The following is a 15,854-nucleotide window of genomic DNA, read 5'->3' as shown; positions in this document are numbered from 1 at the left end:
GCTAAGTATCAGTAATGGAGCCTTTAGTTCCCTAGCTTATTTTTTAAGTGCAAAATTCCATACAATTTTATACGGAAACAAAGAGGATAGATATACTAGGATTGATATATATCCTCTTTGATATTATGACATTGTTAGTTGTGATAGTCTAACATTCAGCAATGATATATATTCCTGATTCATAACAAACAGCTGTGATAATTTAAGTGTCAGTCCTGATCAAAGAACTTGGGTGGGAGGGAGCGGTACGGCTATATGCTACATTATTAGGCGATTTTAATATGTACGAGGGAGACTCATACATACACACTTGTTTACATCATACTGGCGCCAATCCTCTTAAATTTGTGATACAAATATATTTTGCCGTCTCAAATGATAGACAGTGTTCTTGTAGGGTAGCGAGAAAAGAGTATATCAATTCAGTCTGGCAACTATCAGAAGCTTATTCAGCAAAAACAACTCTGGTGCGGAATCATAACCGGATTTCATTTTCTACGTCGCCATTTTTCTTATCCATGCAGCAGAAAAAATTGCAGTTCGTTGAATAAAGTATTTCGGGAAAATGATATATTTCTATCAATAAAAGTTTTAAATGAATATAGTAATGAAGTTTATAACTTAAATTTACGTTCTTTTATCAACTTTATAAAATTTAATAAAAGCGTCGTGCTAAAACACCGCTAGCTAGCGAACATAAGCTTTCGTGCGGACATCACCGTGCTACAGCCACACAAATTAAAAAAAAAAATTATAAGAATTGTGAAATAGCTAAAACGCAAATATTTCATAGCATTTCACATTTTTCCTCAGGTAAGATAAATTCATAAATATTTTTAATCGAATGCAAGCTGAAATATGTGCTTTTTGTCTCGTCTTCGCCATTTTGAAAATGTCTGCCTTGAGCATTTAATCCACGCACACAATGCCGATTGCGACAATTAGCTCATATGCACCAAAATAGATGGGGGTGAATCGATGATGATGTGCATTGTTGAAATATTTAATTACATGTATAGCGTTTATATTTAAAAGATCACACGTCTACGTTAACTTCTTCAGCAGACGCAAAAACGTCCAGTACAACGTAAACGCAAATCTCCATCGCCAATAAAATCACATAAGAGAAACGTGGATATGTGTAGTTTCACCAGTGCATAAGTGTTGAAATTAAGTATCTATACATTGCAATCAAAATGCGATTTTTGCAAGAAAGGGGAGATACGCCCTTCTAATAATAAGTGATTGTATGTATCTAAAGAGAAATACCTGTATTGTACGAAGAAATAAAAACAAAAACAAAAACCACCACTTGCTTGCCTATCTTTAGAATAGTTTGTGAAGGTTGTTTCACACTCTTCGAATTCGTTTTGAGTTTCGTGGTTTGCCAATCTCAATATGTGATAAGGACTCCGCCTCACTTAAAATTTGGGTAACTTTTTAAAAGGTGGTGCACTACCTAATTTTCATGAAAAACTGACGGCGGGGTTATTATAACGCGTTTTGACCTTCAATGTGGAAGTCTGATAAAAAAATTTGGTAACGCTCTACAAGACGGTGCACCACCTAATTTTGATCAAAAATTATCAAAGGTGGTATCAAAAGACTCTTCTCGACCCCTGTTTTTAGAATCCGAGAGCGGACATCAAAAATTTTATTTATGTCGAAAGTTATTCACAAAAATCCGTAAAATGACCCCGAGAGGATCCGAGATATGGGGCCCGATCCATAGTTTTTTTTTTGCATAGACCATCTTTCTGCGTTGGCGGCCTTCGGCCGCGATTTAAGAAAATATCCCTGGGTGGGTCCGACACCGGTTTGGAGATCAAAACTAAATGCCCGCAGAACACCTTTCTGCATTAATGTGTGTGTGTGTGTGTACAACAAATCTGGCAAAAAAAAAAAAAAATTTTATCCGATTTTTAGCTTATATCTTTTAATAGATATAAAAATTTAAATTTTCGCTTTCGGATTCTAAAAACGGAGGTCGAGACGCGTCTTCTGATACCACCTTTGATAAAAATTAGGTGGTCTTGTAAAACGTTACCATAGTCTGCTATAAAACCTCAATGACCTTGTGATTTAGGTGTTTTATTTATATTTGTACCAATTTTGAAAAGTTGGCCACCCAAGAATGAGGCTGTCCTTTATTTTCATTTCCCTTTCTCTAGAATTTCTCCATGTTCACCGTAAGAAATAATAAAGTTTTGGCGAGGTATTCTTCTGAGAAGGTTAAGGCCGCTCTTCACTTTCAATTTGTATGGTGCTGCTTTTTAATTTTTCTGACAAATTTGTGGGAATACATATTTTATATCGACCTCGAACGGCATCTCCTAAAAGCTGAAAGCTTTTTATGGCAGAATTTATGACCTCTATATAATATATGCTTGTTGCAAGTAGGGCCGATGTGCGGCGTTAGAATTATGTTCGTTTAAAAACATACAATTTATTTGGGAAAGGAAATGTTAAAATCTATTCAAGACAAACAAATATTTCATATTGGGCAATATAATTTTCGCCCCGTGTTTGTGTATCATTCGCCCCTTTTTTCCTTAATATGAGAGGAATTAAATTTATTGATGTTCATGAAATCTCCAACTCAATTTTGGCCCCTAATACCAAATTAGTTAGTTTAGTTTATTCGGTATATGATTCAGACAGTACACGGAAAATTTAAATTGGAGATAATTGGTTCTACAAGCACGCAAGGTGAGGTGGGCAGACAAGAGAGCCAGCGATAAGGCCATAAGCAAACATGAGCAACTGGAGAACCCTCCTTGTTTCGAGTGGTTCCAGATTGATAATTTTACACCGAGCGAGAAAAGAGGGACTTGGGTCGACAAAATTGAGGGAACTTAGACCAAAGCGGACAAACTTTCTTTGAACCCTTTCTATTCTCGCTGAGTGACAGCTATATAAAGGATTCCAAATCATAGAGGCATGCTCTAATTTTGTGCGCACTAACGAGATATATAGAGATTTTCTGGTATAAGGATCCACATAGTCTTTTGCATACCTACGAAGGAAAGCAAGATAAGCTCTATAAGCCCTTGGAAGCACATAACAGATGTGATGCGTAAAATAGAAGTTGGTGTCGAAAACAACTAAATCAACATACTCATTAACTGAGACCAAATGCCCGCTTAAAATATCGTAGCAAGTTGAAAGAGAGCTAGGCGACTTAGAAAAATTTATAAAGCAGCATATTTTAACATTTAAAAATATTAAAGACATACAGCTAAATTTTCTTAGTTAAGAAATAAGACTATCGGTGCTAAGTAGGTAAGACAGCCTGTAGGCTGTCTTAGGGCCGTTTTCTTATGTGAATTTTAAAATGTACTATCTTCGCAATAAACACAGATTTTTTCACAAACTTACATCAGAAAATGGACATGACTATTATTTTATTTAAAATTTATACCAAGTATTTTACACCAGAAATCGAAAATATCCTGTCTAATTTTTTCTGCATTCATTTTTCAGTTTGTTTAAATTTTTGGGTTGAAAGAGGCATAACTAGAGACAAAGTAGACCCACCACCAGAAAAACATTAAAGAGTACTGTTACAACAAGAACAAGCACCATCTTTCGGAATTTTTTTTTTAAATTAGGGCATACATGTTTTCACATGTAGTTTTTTTTACCTGTCTGATAAAAAGTTCCTTGTAAATGTTTTGCTTGTGTGCATAAACGCTGACTTTTTTTCAATTTCCGTCAGTTTGTGGTTTTTAACGACCTTCCTTTGTTTAAGAATATTACCTACACTACTTCAATTATTCATTATATATCAGGGTTGTAGGCTCTATCGGCGCAGGTACTCAATTTAGATTTATGCTAACTTACATTCATTTTTTCTGTCTATAAATACTGAATTTTGCCTCATTTCTTTTCAGTAATAAACAAATATTTCTTCACGCCGGAGTAAACAACTCTTACAACGAGTTTACGTTATTGTTATCAGTAACAAATAAATAAATAAAACTACGCATAAACTATAACATACAAATTTTGATAATGTCTGCATCTATAAGCAAAATTCATGTCACAAACTCGACAGGATTGTCGTTGAATGAACGTTTTACCGCGGTACAGGATCGTCGCCGAGACATTCCTGAGATTACGCGACCACGCCCACGCCCTCCACCACGAGACACATCTGTTTCTAATCGTCGTTTACTACAACAGCTAGCCAGACGACACAAATTGCAAGCAGCATTAAAACTCAAGCGCGTACGTGTTTTCAAAAGCTTAAAATTTATTCAAAAAATTTGATGAAAAAGAAAAAGCAAAGTGGTTGGCTAGAAATGAATTACTCAAGCAAAGTTAATTAAAAGCCGGTTTAGTCAAACTGCAGTAACTAAAAGGGATCATTATCTTATGCCCAAACGAATACACTTCCGATGAAAGCGGCAAAAGTAAAACACCCAATTCTATAAATACATATTTAACTTAAACGGGTTATTTTTCGAATATGCTTTCTGATATTCGACGAAGATGAATATAGCACTATTCTACCATCGATTCACTAAACACGGGTTTCTTCAAATCGTTTTTCAAAAAGAGTACACGTTTTTTTATGGAATGTAGAACTTTTAGTTATGTGTTCTATAAAGGCGAAATGATGAACGTTTCTGATTGTCAGGTCAACGAACCGGAAAGTGCGAGGTTTAAAGCAGGACGACTCATGCTGTACTCTGAGCTTTTTTTGGAAAACATTATGGCTATGAAATACTTGAAAGATAGCCAAAGCAATTCTTTATTAGAAGAATAATATATCGAAGACATTGTCCGATTGTGACCCCGGAGCAACAAGAGCATTACCAAACTTTTCAGAATGCATAACGCGCTTATAACATCACAAATTATTCGGCAACGACAGATAGCTTTTAAGGATTGAAGTAGTAGGGTCAAGTATACTTTTCAAAGGTTATACCTTTTATATAAGACACAAACCCAAAAAAACATCTTTGCCTTGTGAATATATCAACATAAACACATATCCAATACCTTCTTGTGCTTAAACAGTTCTGGAGTAGTAGGCATCTCAATTTTTATGTTCCTGTTTAACTTTATGTTATAGTAACAATACGGAGGAAATTACAGGTCTGCCTGCCAAAATAAACAGCTCTACCCAAAACCTTCAAGATGGTTTTTTCGCTACTCAAAGTATCAATAACCCCCGCCAGCCATATCTATTCCGAGCTTAAATTTAGCATCATGATTTAGTAAATATTTCGCAAAGAATAATAAAATGGAATATAGAAGTATTCCCACATGCCGATAACAACGCGACAACAAACAGCTCTGAGGCAGTACAGGAATGAGGTCAAACCTAATGTTCAAAGATCTTATAAGTAACACTAGAAATAAGTTTATAAAAACTAATTCAAACATCTCGGCGGTGCAAAGTTTTTGCAATAGGAAAGATCTTCGCATTTTATGTCGAACGTTAACTTATTGTAATGTGTAGAGAAAAATGTATAGCTAAAACTTTCGGATATGCCTCCCAAAACAAAAAGATCGACACGGACCGAAATCTTCAGGGAGTGTTTCGGACGAAACTGAAGCCAACAAACAGCCACAGTCTGGATTCATAATAATAGCCATACATTAACATGTAACAGTGATGACCAACTTGTTTGATTTTTGTTGCCTTTATTACAACGTCGGGAATGTGAACATACCATCGCAGAAGCAAATAAGTCGAAATTTTTGCCGTAATGCGTTATTTTAATCAACAACCAAAAACAGGGATTTGGGCTCAGTATCCAAGGAATACCATATCTATGACTGTCAGGCTTAAGTGTTGGTATCCACCTGACCCGCATCGACAAGGAATGCTGCTACACACCATACAGCATATGATGTAAATACAAATTTCTCTAGAGGCTAGAGCTAAGTAGGACTTCGTGACACTCATCTGTATTTTGCCTAAATCAAACGTTCTAGGAATTCATTCAGCCAAAATTATTTGCGTGCTACTGAACAGTAAACGAAATGGGAAATATCTACCAGTTATTTGTATAGTATTACATGTCCAGAATCCAGTTTTATTAGTATCAGAAGCATTCCACGACCATAAGCTGAAAAATATATTTTTCCACGAGCATACTATACTCAGACGTCTACCGTACCTAAAACGCAGTAGCAACTTACAATAATATACTATGCTTTTTATCTTCGAGTTATAGAATTGGGTGCTAATTTCATAGAAGCTATATATATGTGTAATAATATATATTTAGTAGTTATTACTAATTGCTCTATACATATACTTATAACACCATGTCATTTTGCTGAGGCTTTCTTGAGAGTAGAAAATACAAAGTTACAAAATCTACTGCCAACCTATATTTGCTCGCTTGAAGTCATGACATGATGCAAACGAGAGCCAGTAAAAAAGGAATCAACGTTTAATTTGTAAAAATTTCTTTCACACACTATGTGTGGATCTTACAGAGAAGCATGCGGCCAATTGGAGGAAATTTAGCCATGAGACGTGGCACTATCAAAGCTTTTCGTGTAGCAGCTAATGGCAAACCGATCCGAACAAATAGCATGACCACCGTTGCAACGTAAGCACTTCTTGCCATCTTTTTATATTACTTTAAACTAACGTATAGCTGCAGCTGTTACAATGTAAAAACACTCTTGATTTGCTTATACATATTGTTGTAAAATATTATTCTAAACAATGGCAGAAGAGGAGATATTTTGGAAATTATCTTAGTTGATTTAAATTGTCACAACTGCGTATTTAATTCAATAATTAACGAAAAACAAATTTACATACAAACTGCATATGATACAAAGAATTTACTCACCTTTCTTCATACCTTCATTCACAATACAGTATGGAAGCCGATTTGATATCGAACAGCCAGCGTAATCTAAATAGGCCAATGCGTCGTTCAAACTCCGTTTCAAACCGTTTAGGTTCGCGCCGTTCTTTAGTCGGTGGTGCAGCACAGCGTATAGCCCAGCGACGTTTACAACGTACAATGTCAGAGAGAGACATGTTCAACGTGGTGCCAAGACGTGGCCGTTCACGCAGTCGTTCCCGTGCCCCCGTTGCCATAATTAATTTGACACGTAGCCGATCACGCAGCGGTGGCCGTTTAGGTAACGCACGACAACAAATGCGCGGTCGTTCTCGTTCACGTAATCGCCAACGTTCACGTAGCCGTATGAATAATGCCGGCGGTAGAGCTAATATACCAGTAAAAGCACGCTTGGGTGTACGCCCTGGAACTATACAACGAAGACGCCGTAGCGCAAGTGCTTTGCGTGGCGTTGCACAGGGACGTATACAGCGTCGTCGCTTATCAAATATGACTGGTGGCATTGGAGGACGTGCTGGTCGGCAACGGGGAAGGTATGATATTTTACAAAAAAAAAAAATGAAATTATAATGATTTAGCATTTGAACCATTTTGCTTTTAGATCAATGACTAGAAACACAAATAATGCAAATGCTGGACGCTCACGTTCAAACAATAGGAACGGCGCGCAGGTACGCACACAATCTCGTGCACGTTCTCGCACACGCAGAACATCAATGGGTGGTCAGCGCAATAAAGGATCGGTTTCGGGTGGCCGCATAAGGGGGCGCAGTCAACAGAGACGTGGTGGACGTAGTGCTGGATCACAGAGAAATGGTAAAGCTAATGGTAATAATAATAATGGCCAACAACAACAGCAACGTCGAGGACGTAGTCGTAGCAGAGGTGGACGTGGTGGCCGTAATCAAGGTATAAACAAACCAATGTGATGCACATGCGCAGTTACTGCGCCAGGACATTGCGATCAAGTAAAAAGGATCTTGCCAGATTACGCATTTTTTATATAATCTTATTTTTCTGTTTTTTTTTCTTCATATTTTTCAACTAAAATTATTATTATTTTTCTTTAGGCAAGAATGCCAAGCCCGAAGTGGACAAAGAGAAGTTGGACAAGGAATTAGACCAATATATGGCAACAACAAGGACTGACAATTTTTGACGAGCTAGTAAATAAGCAATCATCGTAATTTATTAGTTTTGTGAGTGCTCATTACTGCAAGTCTCGTAACTGGTACATATGTTTAGTTTTTAGATACACATGTTTCTTTTGAATTTTATTATAAGTCAGAAGCATATTGCTACATATATATGTACATATATAATTTATATTAGATCTTAAATATCATATAACAAAACTATAAAATAATAATTTGTGAAATTCCTTTGAAGGAAAACTTAAAAATAATTAAGCTTACTTATGTTACTATAGTTAAATGAAATACAATTATAAACTATTGCATCAAATAAAAACTTTTTTTGTAATATGTTTGGAAAATATTGAGAATGCCTTAGAAAAATAGAAGATTGTCGTTGTAGTCACGGATTATTTATTATACGGCCAAGGATTGTCACTCACACAGTACCCAAAAAAATTGGTCCGGGTTAGAGAGAGTCCACTTGCAAGAACCTGCTCCGAGGATAAAAACATGTGAACATAACGCGACATCAAATAGGCATATACTGAAATAACAGTTCTTGATCGAGACAAAACCCGAGGCACAGTAGGGCACACGTTCTGTTGTGTAGGGATCAAAAGATTTGGGTGAAAATACTCTGCCAATTCTTAGGAGTTTACTCGACGCCACTTAATTAAATGGGGTCACAACACCGCCCAGGGGCTTAAGGAGTCATCTCCGTAAGCGTTATGAGGAAATGCGGCACCTGAGAACACAGCCGTATGAAGCCAAAAAACGCAAGCAGGTCTTCAGTGAACTCCACAAACAGGCGTCGGCCCTCTATGCCAGGAATTGCCCGGTGAATCCTGTACTAAAAGAACAACACGACTACCCTAAACTTGCAGAAGAGGAACGCACACTCCCTAGGGAAACGCGAGTCACTGTAGCTCAACTTCGATCTGGATACACGTTAACACGAGATACAAAATGTATGCCCTGCTTGCAATATGTCCCCACATGACACCAACCATCTCTTCCATTGTAATGTGGAACCAACGCCTCTAACACCCCTCTCATTATGGTCCGCCCCTGTTAAAACAGCAAGCTTCCTTGGACTCCCATTAGAGGATATTGATCACAGTTTGTGATCGGTCGCACCTATTGGATGTGGTGAAGCACTGCTACAACAACAACAACGCCACTTAATGGTACCGGTACGCTCCGGTAACAGCTCCATTAAGGTGCTAGCTCGACCATGTCGGGAACGATTTATATGACCACATCAAACCTTCAGGCCATCCCTCCCCACCCCCAAGTTCCATGAGGAGCTTGGAGTCGCCAGAGCCTCGTCTGTTAGTGAAACGGAATTCTCCGCTCGAAGGTAAGGTTGACAATTAGGTTTGGAGAAGCTATATATTGCGCTGGCAACCTGAAAAGGTTGCGCTACACAACCCCTTGAATCTGGTATTTTAGTCACATCTTACGACAGGCATACCTACCGCGGGTATATTCTAACCTAACCCGATAGGGGTCCAATACCTTGGTCGTTGCGTCCTTTTGATTTAAGGCTGTGGAGGCAAAAACTTCACATTAAGTTTTGCCGCGGCCGCCGTAGTGTGATAGTAGCGTGCTACGCCTACCATATCGAAGATCCTGGGTTTACGCTACAGGCAAAGCAATATTAAAATTTTAGAAACAAGGTTTTCAAGTATAACATTTTTCTAATTGGGGTCGCCCCTGTTGTTGTTGTTGTAGCCATTAGGTTATTCGCCGAAGGCTTTGGGGAGTGTATCCGATGTGATGGTCCTTTGTCGGATACAGATCCGGTACGCTCCGGTAACACAGCACCATTAAGGTGCTGTCCCGACCATCTCGGGAACGATTTATATGGCCACATTAAATCTTCAGGCCATCCCTCCATCCCCACCCCCAAGTTCCATGAGGAGCTTGGGGTCGCCAGAGCCTCGTCTGTTAGTGAAAGGGATTCGCCGCTCGAAGGTGAGGATGACAATTGGGTTGGAGAAGCTATATATTGCGCTACACAACCCCTTGAATCCCCGGGGTCGCCCCTCGGCAAGTACTCCGAGCGTTTTTCTGCCATGAAAACCTCTCAGTGAAAACTTATCTACCTTGCCGGTGCCGTTCAGAGACTGCATCAAGCAGTAGGTCGCGTACCGCCAATTTGAAGAAAAAATTAAAAAGGAGCACGACGCCAACTGGAAAAGAAGTTGGGCTTAAAATCTCTTCGGACGTTCTTGCGCGTTACATTTATTTATTTAAGTTTTATGTCTTCAGTTATTGCGAAGCAGAGACAACTGGCTTGGCATGTTACACAACGACCAAATCCGCGCTCAAAGAACAATACCCTAAATTTGCAGAAGAGGAACGCACACTACCTAGGGAAACGCGAGTCACTCTAGCTCAACTTCTATCTGGATACTGTAACAGGTTAAACTCTTACCTATCCAGAATCAACCCCGACATACAAAACATATGTCCTGCTTGTAACGTGTCCCCACATGACACCAACCATCTCTTCTTCCTATTGGATGGGGCGAAGCACTGCTACAACAACAACCAAATTCGCGTAAGCAGTTAAGCTTCAATTATTGTTTGAATGAATGTACTGAATTTTTATCGTGCCAGCGAACTGCCTTCGACCTAACCCTACAGTCGTTGTTGTTGTTGTAGCGATAAGGTTGCTCCCCGAAGGCTTTGGGGAGTGTTATCGATGTGATGGTCCTTTGCCGGATACAGATCCGGTACGCTCAGGTACCACAGCACCATTAAGGTGCTAGCCCGACCATCTCGGGAACGATTTATATGGCCACATTAAACCTTCAGGCCATCCCCTCCCTCCCCAACCCCAAGTTCAATGAGGAGTTTAGGGACGCCAGAGCCTCGTCTTTTAGTGAAACAGGATTCGCCGCGGATAGGTGAGGTTGACAATTGGGTTTGGAGAAGCTATATATTGCGCTGGCAACCTTAAGGATTGCGCTACACAGCCCCTTGAATCTGGTATTTTAGTCGCTTCTTACGACAAGCATACCTACCGCGGGTATATTCTGACCCCCTAACCCGCTGGCGTCGTCCTCCAGGCCGATGCCAACCTCACACTTTCCCGATCGGTTGGGTCGACCACGGCTCCCAAGCTTTAGAGAATTCTTAATGCTTGCTGTTACTGTGAGGGGGATTTCTAGCTCTCTGTTTGGACTTGCCTTACGCTCCCCCGAGAACCTTATTGAAGTTATGCTACATTCACACTACAGGTCCAACTAGTCGGGGAGTTTCAAACATAAATTAGTAAAAGATATTTAAATCCAATTGAAAAATAAACTGATTTTATTTTGGGCACATCCTTTTTCTTCCTTAACACAACCTGCAGATATTAAAATTGTCAAATCTGTTCTTAACCGGTCACAAAAAAAAAAATCTCATCTGCAAATATTTCTGATTGAGACATTGTGCACAATGAGATCATAAAATGTACTAACAATGTATTGTGTGACCGCACAAGACCTGCTCATACCAAGTTTACGGTACACTAGGGTGGAAACGAAACTTTATTTGAATTTTATGCTCAGTGTGATAAACAGCTGTAAATTAAAGCAAATATATTTAAACATCGCTAGCGTGCACAAGTAGGCCACCAAAGACTTTGTTGTTGTGTTAACTAATTATGAATGAAAAATGAATTAATAATGCTCTTCCAGAAATCGCCTCCTTTGGATTAGACTGTGAAAACTAAAACTTTAATCGGCGGACATGCATTCGTGCGTGGTATATTACTATCCGCATATCACTATGTTCGCTCACAAATATTGGGGGTGTCATCTTCATCGAAATTTAAGACCGATAAGATGTATTCCCCGCTTTGGAGTAGTGGTAGTGTGCTGACTAACTAAATACAACCAACTAGACACCAACCATCTCTTCAACTGCAATGTAGAACGAGCGCCTCTAAGACCCATGTCTCTCTGATCCAATCCTATTGAAGATGCATGTTCCTCATGTCTCTTGTTAGTGGATATCTAGAAGAAGAAGAAGAAAAAAGACATTTTTATCGGAAAAGTAACGCTTTGTTTGATTAAAGCGTTTCTCGCTTCAATATTGGAAACCGGTGTAGGTACATATCCGAAAAAATAAATTTAAAATAAACACTTAAACTGAGAAAATCAAACATGTGGTGGTCAACTAACTTTGGATAGGCAACGATATTAGATGACAAGTGGACCGCCTTAATGAGGTCAAAACTGACGTAACGTCTGATGTGGACTGTATTACGATACGTTGACTTCTACCCTTTAAAGAAGGAATGGGTTTTTTGTTGCTGTATTAACGATAAAGACACTCCTCGAAGGTTTTGGTTAGTGTTTTCGATGTTGGTGGTACTTTGCCAAATATAGATCCGGTACGTTCCGGTAACAAAGCTCTATTAAGGTACTAGCCCGACAATATCGGGAACGATTAATACGGTTACATTAAACCTTCAAGGCCATTACGCCTCCCACCCCCTGGTTTCATAAAGAACTTGGACATAAATTTATCGAAGTGGAAGTGTAGGAGCTCCTGTATAAACTTTCTGATTAATATCGTCATAGAAGCTTTGCCCTTACCAAATTTCATAAGGATTGGCAAATTTTTGTTCGACTTATGGCATTAAAAGTATTCTAGACAAATTAAATGAAAAAGGGCGGAGCCACGCCCATTTTGAAAATTTCTTTTATTTTTTTATTTTGTTGCACCATATCATTACTGGAGTTGAATGTTGACATAATTTACTTATATGCTGTAAATTTTTTTTTTAAAAAGTGGGTGCGTCATCCGACTGTGCTAATTTTTATTAGCCACACATATAGTAATAGGAGTAATGTTCCTGCCAAATTTTATAATAATATCTTCAACGACTGCTAAATTACAGCTTGCAAAACTTTGAAATTACCTACTTTTAAAAGTTGGCGGTGCCACGCCCATTGTCCAAAATTTTACTAATTTTCAATTCTGCGTCATAAGATCAACCCACCTTCCAAGTTTCATCGCTTTATCCGACTGGTAATGAATTATCGCGCTTTTTCGATTTTTCGAAATTTTCGATATCGAAAAAGTGGGCGTGGTTATAGTCCGATACCGTTCATTTTAAATAGCGATCTGAGATGAGTGCTTAGGAACCTACATATCAAATTTCATCAAGATACCTCAAAATTTACTCAAGTTATCGTGTTAACGGAAAGACGGACGGACGGACGGACGGACATGGCTCAATCAAATTTTTTTCCGATACTGATGATTTTGATATATGGAAGTCTATATCTATCTCGATTCCTTTATACCTGTATAACCAACCGTTATCCAATCAAAGTTAATATACTCTGTGAGCTCTGCTCAACTGAGTATAAAAATGGAAGTCTGAAGTACATATGTATGTATAAGTTCTTTTTCTAATGCATATTTACAAATAAACACACAGGGTATTTTGTTTAACTGCGCAGTAATAAAGATATCAAAAGGTCTTGTTATCACCCTTCCTTCGCTTTATAATCTTGTTAACTCTTTACGACGTTTTTTTTGCACACTTTACAAATCATCAAATCCAAACATTTAGATACAATCTTGTCAATGAATTGTCAACAATACCATAATTTATATATGTACTAGCCTTTACCCGCGGCCCCGTCCGCAAGGAGAAAATGAAATATGTGGGCTATTCACGTTAGCCTGCTTATAAAGTTGTCTGTTTAAAATTTTTTTTCTGTCTAATGCATTTTATTTTTGTAATTGAGTAAAAAAAAGAACTTTATGAGCTGATAACCTGATAGGATCCCAAAATGATAACCAAATTATCCAGAAAAAGCCACGAAATTACCCCGACGCTATCGCGGACGGATCCCGAAAACCATCCAGAAACGCCCCGGAAGTGTTTCCAAAAGTTCCCGAAGTAGTCCCAAAAAAACCCGAAATGACAACGACACGATTCTAGACTTATCCAGATAACCACACAGAAATGATGCCTGAAGGGTACCAAATTGATCCCGAAATAGTCCCGAAAAAGTTCCGAAATTACCCTGACGGGCTCCCGGACGGATCTCAGAAACCATCCAGAAAATATCCAGGAAGGGTCCCTAAATTATCCCGACTAACTCCAGAAAAAGTTCCGAAATGGCTCCGAGGGGATCCACGATGGATCGCGAAAACCATACAGAAATGATTCCGGAAGGATTCCAAAATGATCCCGAAATAGTCCGGAATTGACCCAGATGGGATCCCGCACAGATCCAGAAATGATCCCGGAAGGGTGCAAAAACTATCCCGGAAAAGTAACAAAAAATCCCGAAATGGCTCCTACGGCATCCCGGACGGATCCAGAAATGATCTCGGAAGGGTCCCCAAATGATCCCAAAATGGTCCCGAAATGACCCTGATGGATCCGGCAAACCATCAAGAAATTATGCCGAAAGGGTCCCAAAATGATCCCGAAATAATACAGAAAAAGTCACGAAACGACCCCTAGAGGATCCCCCAAATGATCCCGTATTAGCCCCGAAAAGGTCCCGAAATAACCCCGACGGGATCCCGGACAAATCCCGAAAACCATCCAGAAATGATGCCGGAAGGAATCCCAAATGATTCCGTAAAAGTCCCGCATTGATTCCGACGGGATTCCGAACGGATACCGAAAATCATCCAGAAGTGACGCCGGAAAGGTCCTCAAATGATCACCTAATAGTCCCGAAATGACCCTTAAGGGGTCATGGACGGATCCCATAAACCATCCAGAAATGATCCCGATATATTCCCGAAGAAGTCCCGAAATGACCCTGACGGGATCTCGAACGTACCCCTAAATGACCCTGACGGGATCCCGGACAGATCCCGAAATCCATCCAGAAATGATCTTGGGAGGGACCCCAAATGATCCCGAAAAAGTCCCGCAATGATTCCGAGGGGATCCTGATCGGATACCGATAACCATCCAGAAGTGATGCCGGAAAGGTCCTCAAATGATCACCTAATACCAAAATGACCCTGACGGCATCCCGGACTGATCCCAAAATCCATCCAGAAATGGTCTTGGGAAGGTCCCAAAATTATCCCGAAATAGTCTCGGAAAAGTTCAGAAATTACCCTGACGGGTTCCCGGACGAATCCTGAAAGCCATCATTAAATGATCCCGAAAAAACCCCGAAATGACCCTGACGGGATCCCGAAAGGATTCCAAAAACTATCCAGAAATGATGCCGGAAAGGTCCTCAAATGATCCCCTAATAGTTCCGAAATGACCGTGACGGGATCCCGAACGGATCCCGACAACTATCCAGAAATTATGCCGAAAGGGTCCGCAAATGATCCCGTATTAGTCAAGAAAAAGTCCCGAAATGACCCCGACGGGATCCCGGACGAATCCCAAAAACCATCCAGAAATGATGCCGGTAGGTATCCCAAATGATCCCGAAATAATCCCGAAATGAGCTCGTCGGCATCCCGGACGGATACCGAAAATTATCCAGATATGATGCAGGAAAGGTCCACAAATGATCCCCTAATAGTCCCGAAATTACCCTGATGGGATCCAGGACGGATCCCGAAAACCATCCAGAAATGATGCCGGAAGAGCCCCCAAATGATCCCGAAAAAGTCCCCAAATGACCCCGACGATATCCCGGACGGATCCCGAAAACCATCCAGAAATGATGCCGGAAGAGCCCCCAAATGATCCCGAAAAAGTCCCCAAATGACCCCGAAGAGATCCCGCACGGATCCCGAGAACCATCCAGAAATGATGCCGGAAGAGCCCCAAATGATCCCGAAAAAGTCCCCAAATGACCCCGACATACTCCAGAAAAGGTTCCGAAATGGCTCCGAGGGAATCAACGACGGATCGCGAAAACCATACAGAAAT

The 15,854-nt window shown here is 39.8% G+C and overlaps 1 protein-coding gene across 2 annotated transcripts; it reads left to right on the top strand.

Annotated features, from left to right (window-relative positions):
* Window positions 1-489: 489 nt before the first annotated feature.
* Window positions 490-8,312, top strand: LOC137250395 (chromatin target of PRMT1 protein). 2 transcript variants are annotated; one of them, XM_067783123.1, is made up of 6 exons: window positions 490-813; window positions 3,894-4,230; window positions 6,460-6,575; window positions 6,854-7,375; window positions 7,444-7,810; window positions 7,913-8,312. In XM_067783123.1, exons 2-5 carry the CDS (start codon window positions 4,015-4,017, stop codon window positions 7,769-7,771), a joined length of 1,182 nt encoding a protein of 393 aa, XP_067639224.1. In that variant the 5' UTR covers window positions 490-813; window positions 3,894-4,014; the 3' UTR covers window positions 7,772-7,810; window positions 7,913-8,312. The 2 variants fall into 2 exon arrangements, with proteins under 2 accessions (XP_067639224.1, XP_067639214.1); XM_067783113.1 differs by having other exon boundaries at window positions 491-813; window positions 7,444-7,751.
* The last annotated feature ends 7,542 nt before the right edge of the window (window positions 8,313-15,854 follow it).

This window comes from Eurosta solidaginis, chromosome 1 (genome assembly GCF_040869045.1).
Source record: "Eurosta solidaginis isolate ZX-2024a chromosome 1, ASM4086904v1, whole genome shotgun sequence".
NCBI classification, from domain to species: domain Eukaryota; kingdom Metazoa; phylum Arthropoda; class Insecta; order Diptera; family Tephritidae; genus Eurosta; species Eurosta solidaginis.
This window is presented reverse-complemented; position numbering and strand designations above follow the sequence as displayed.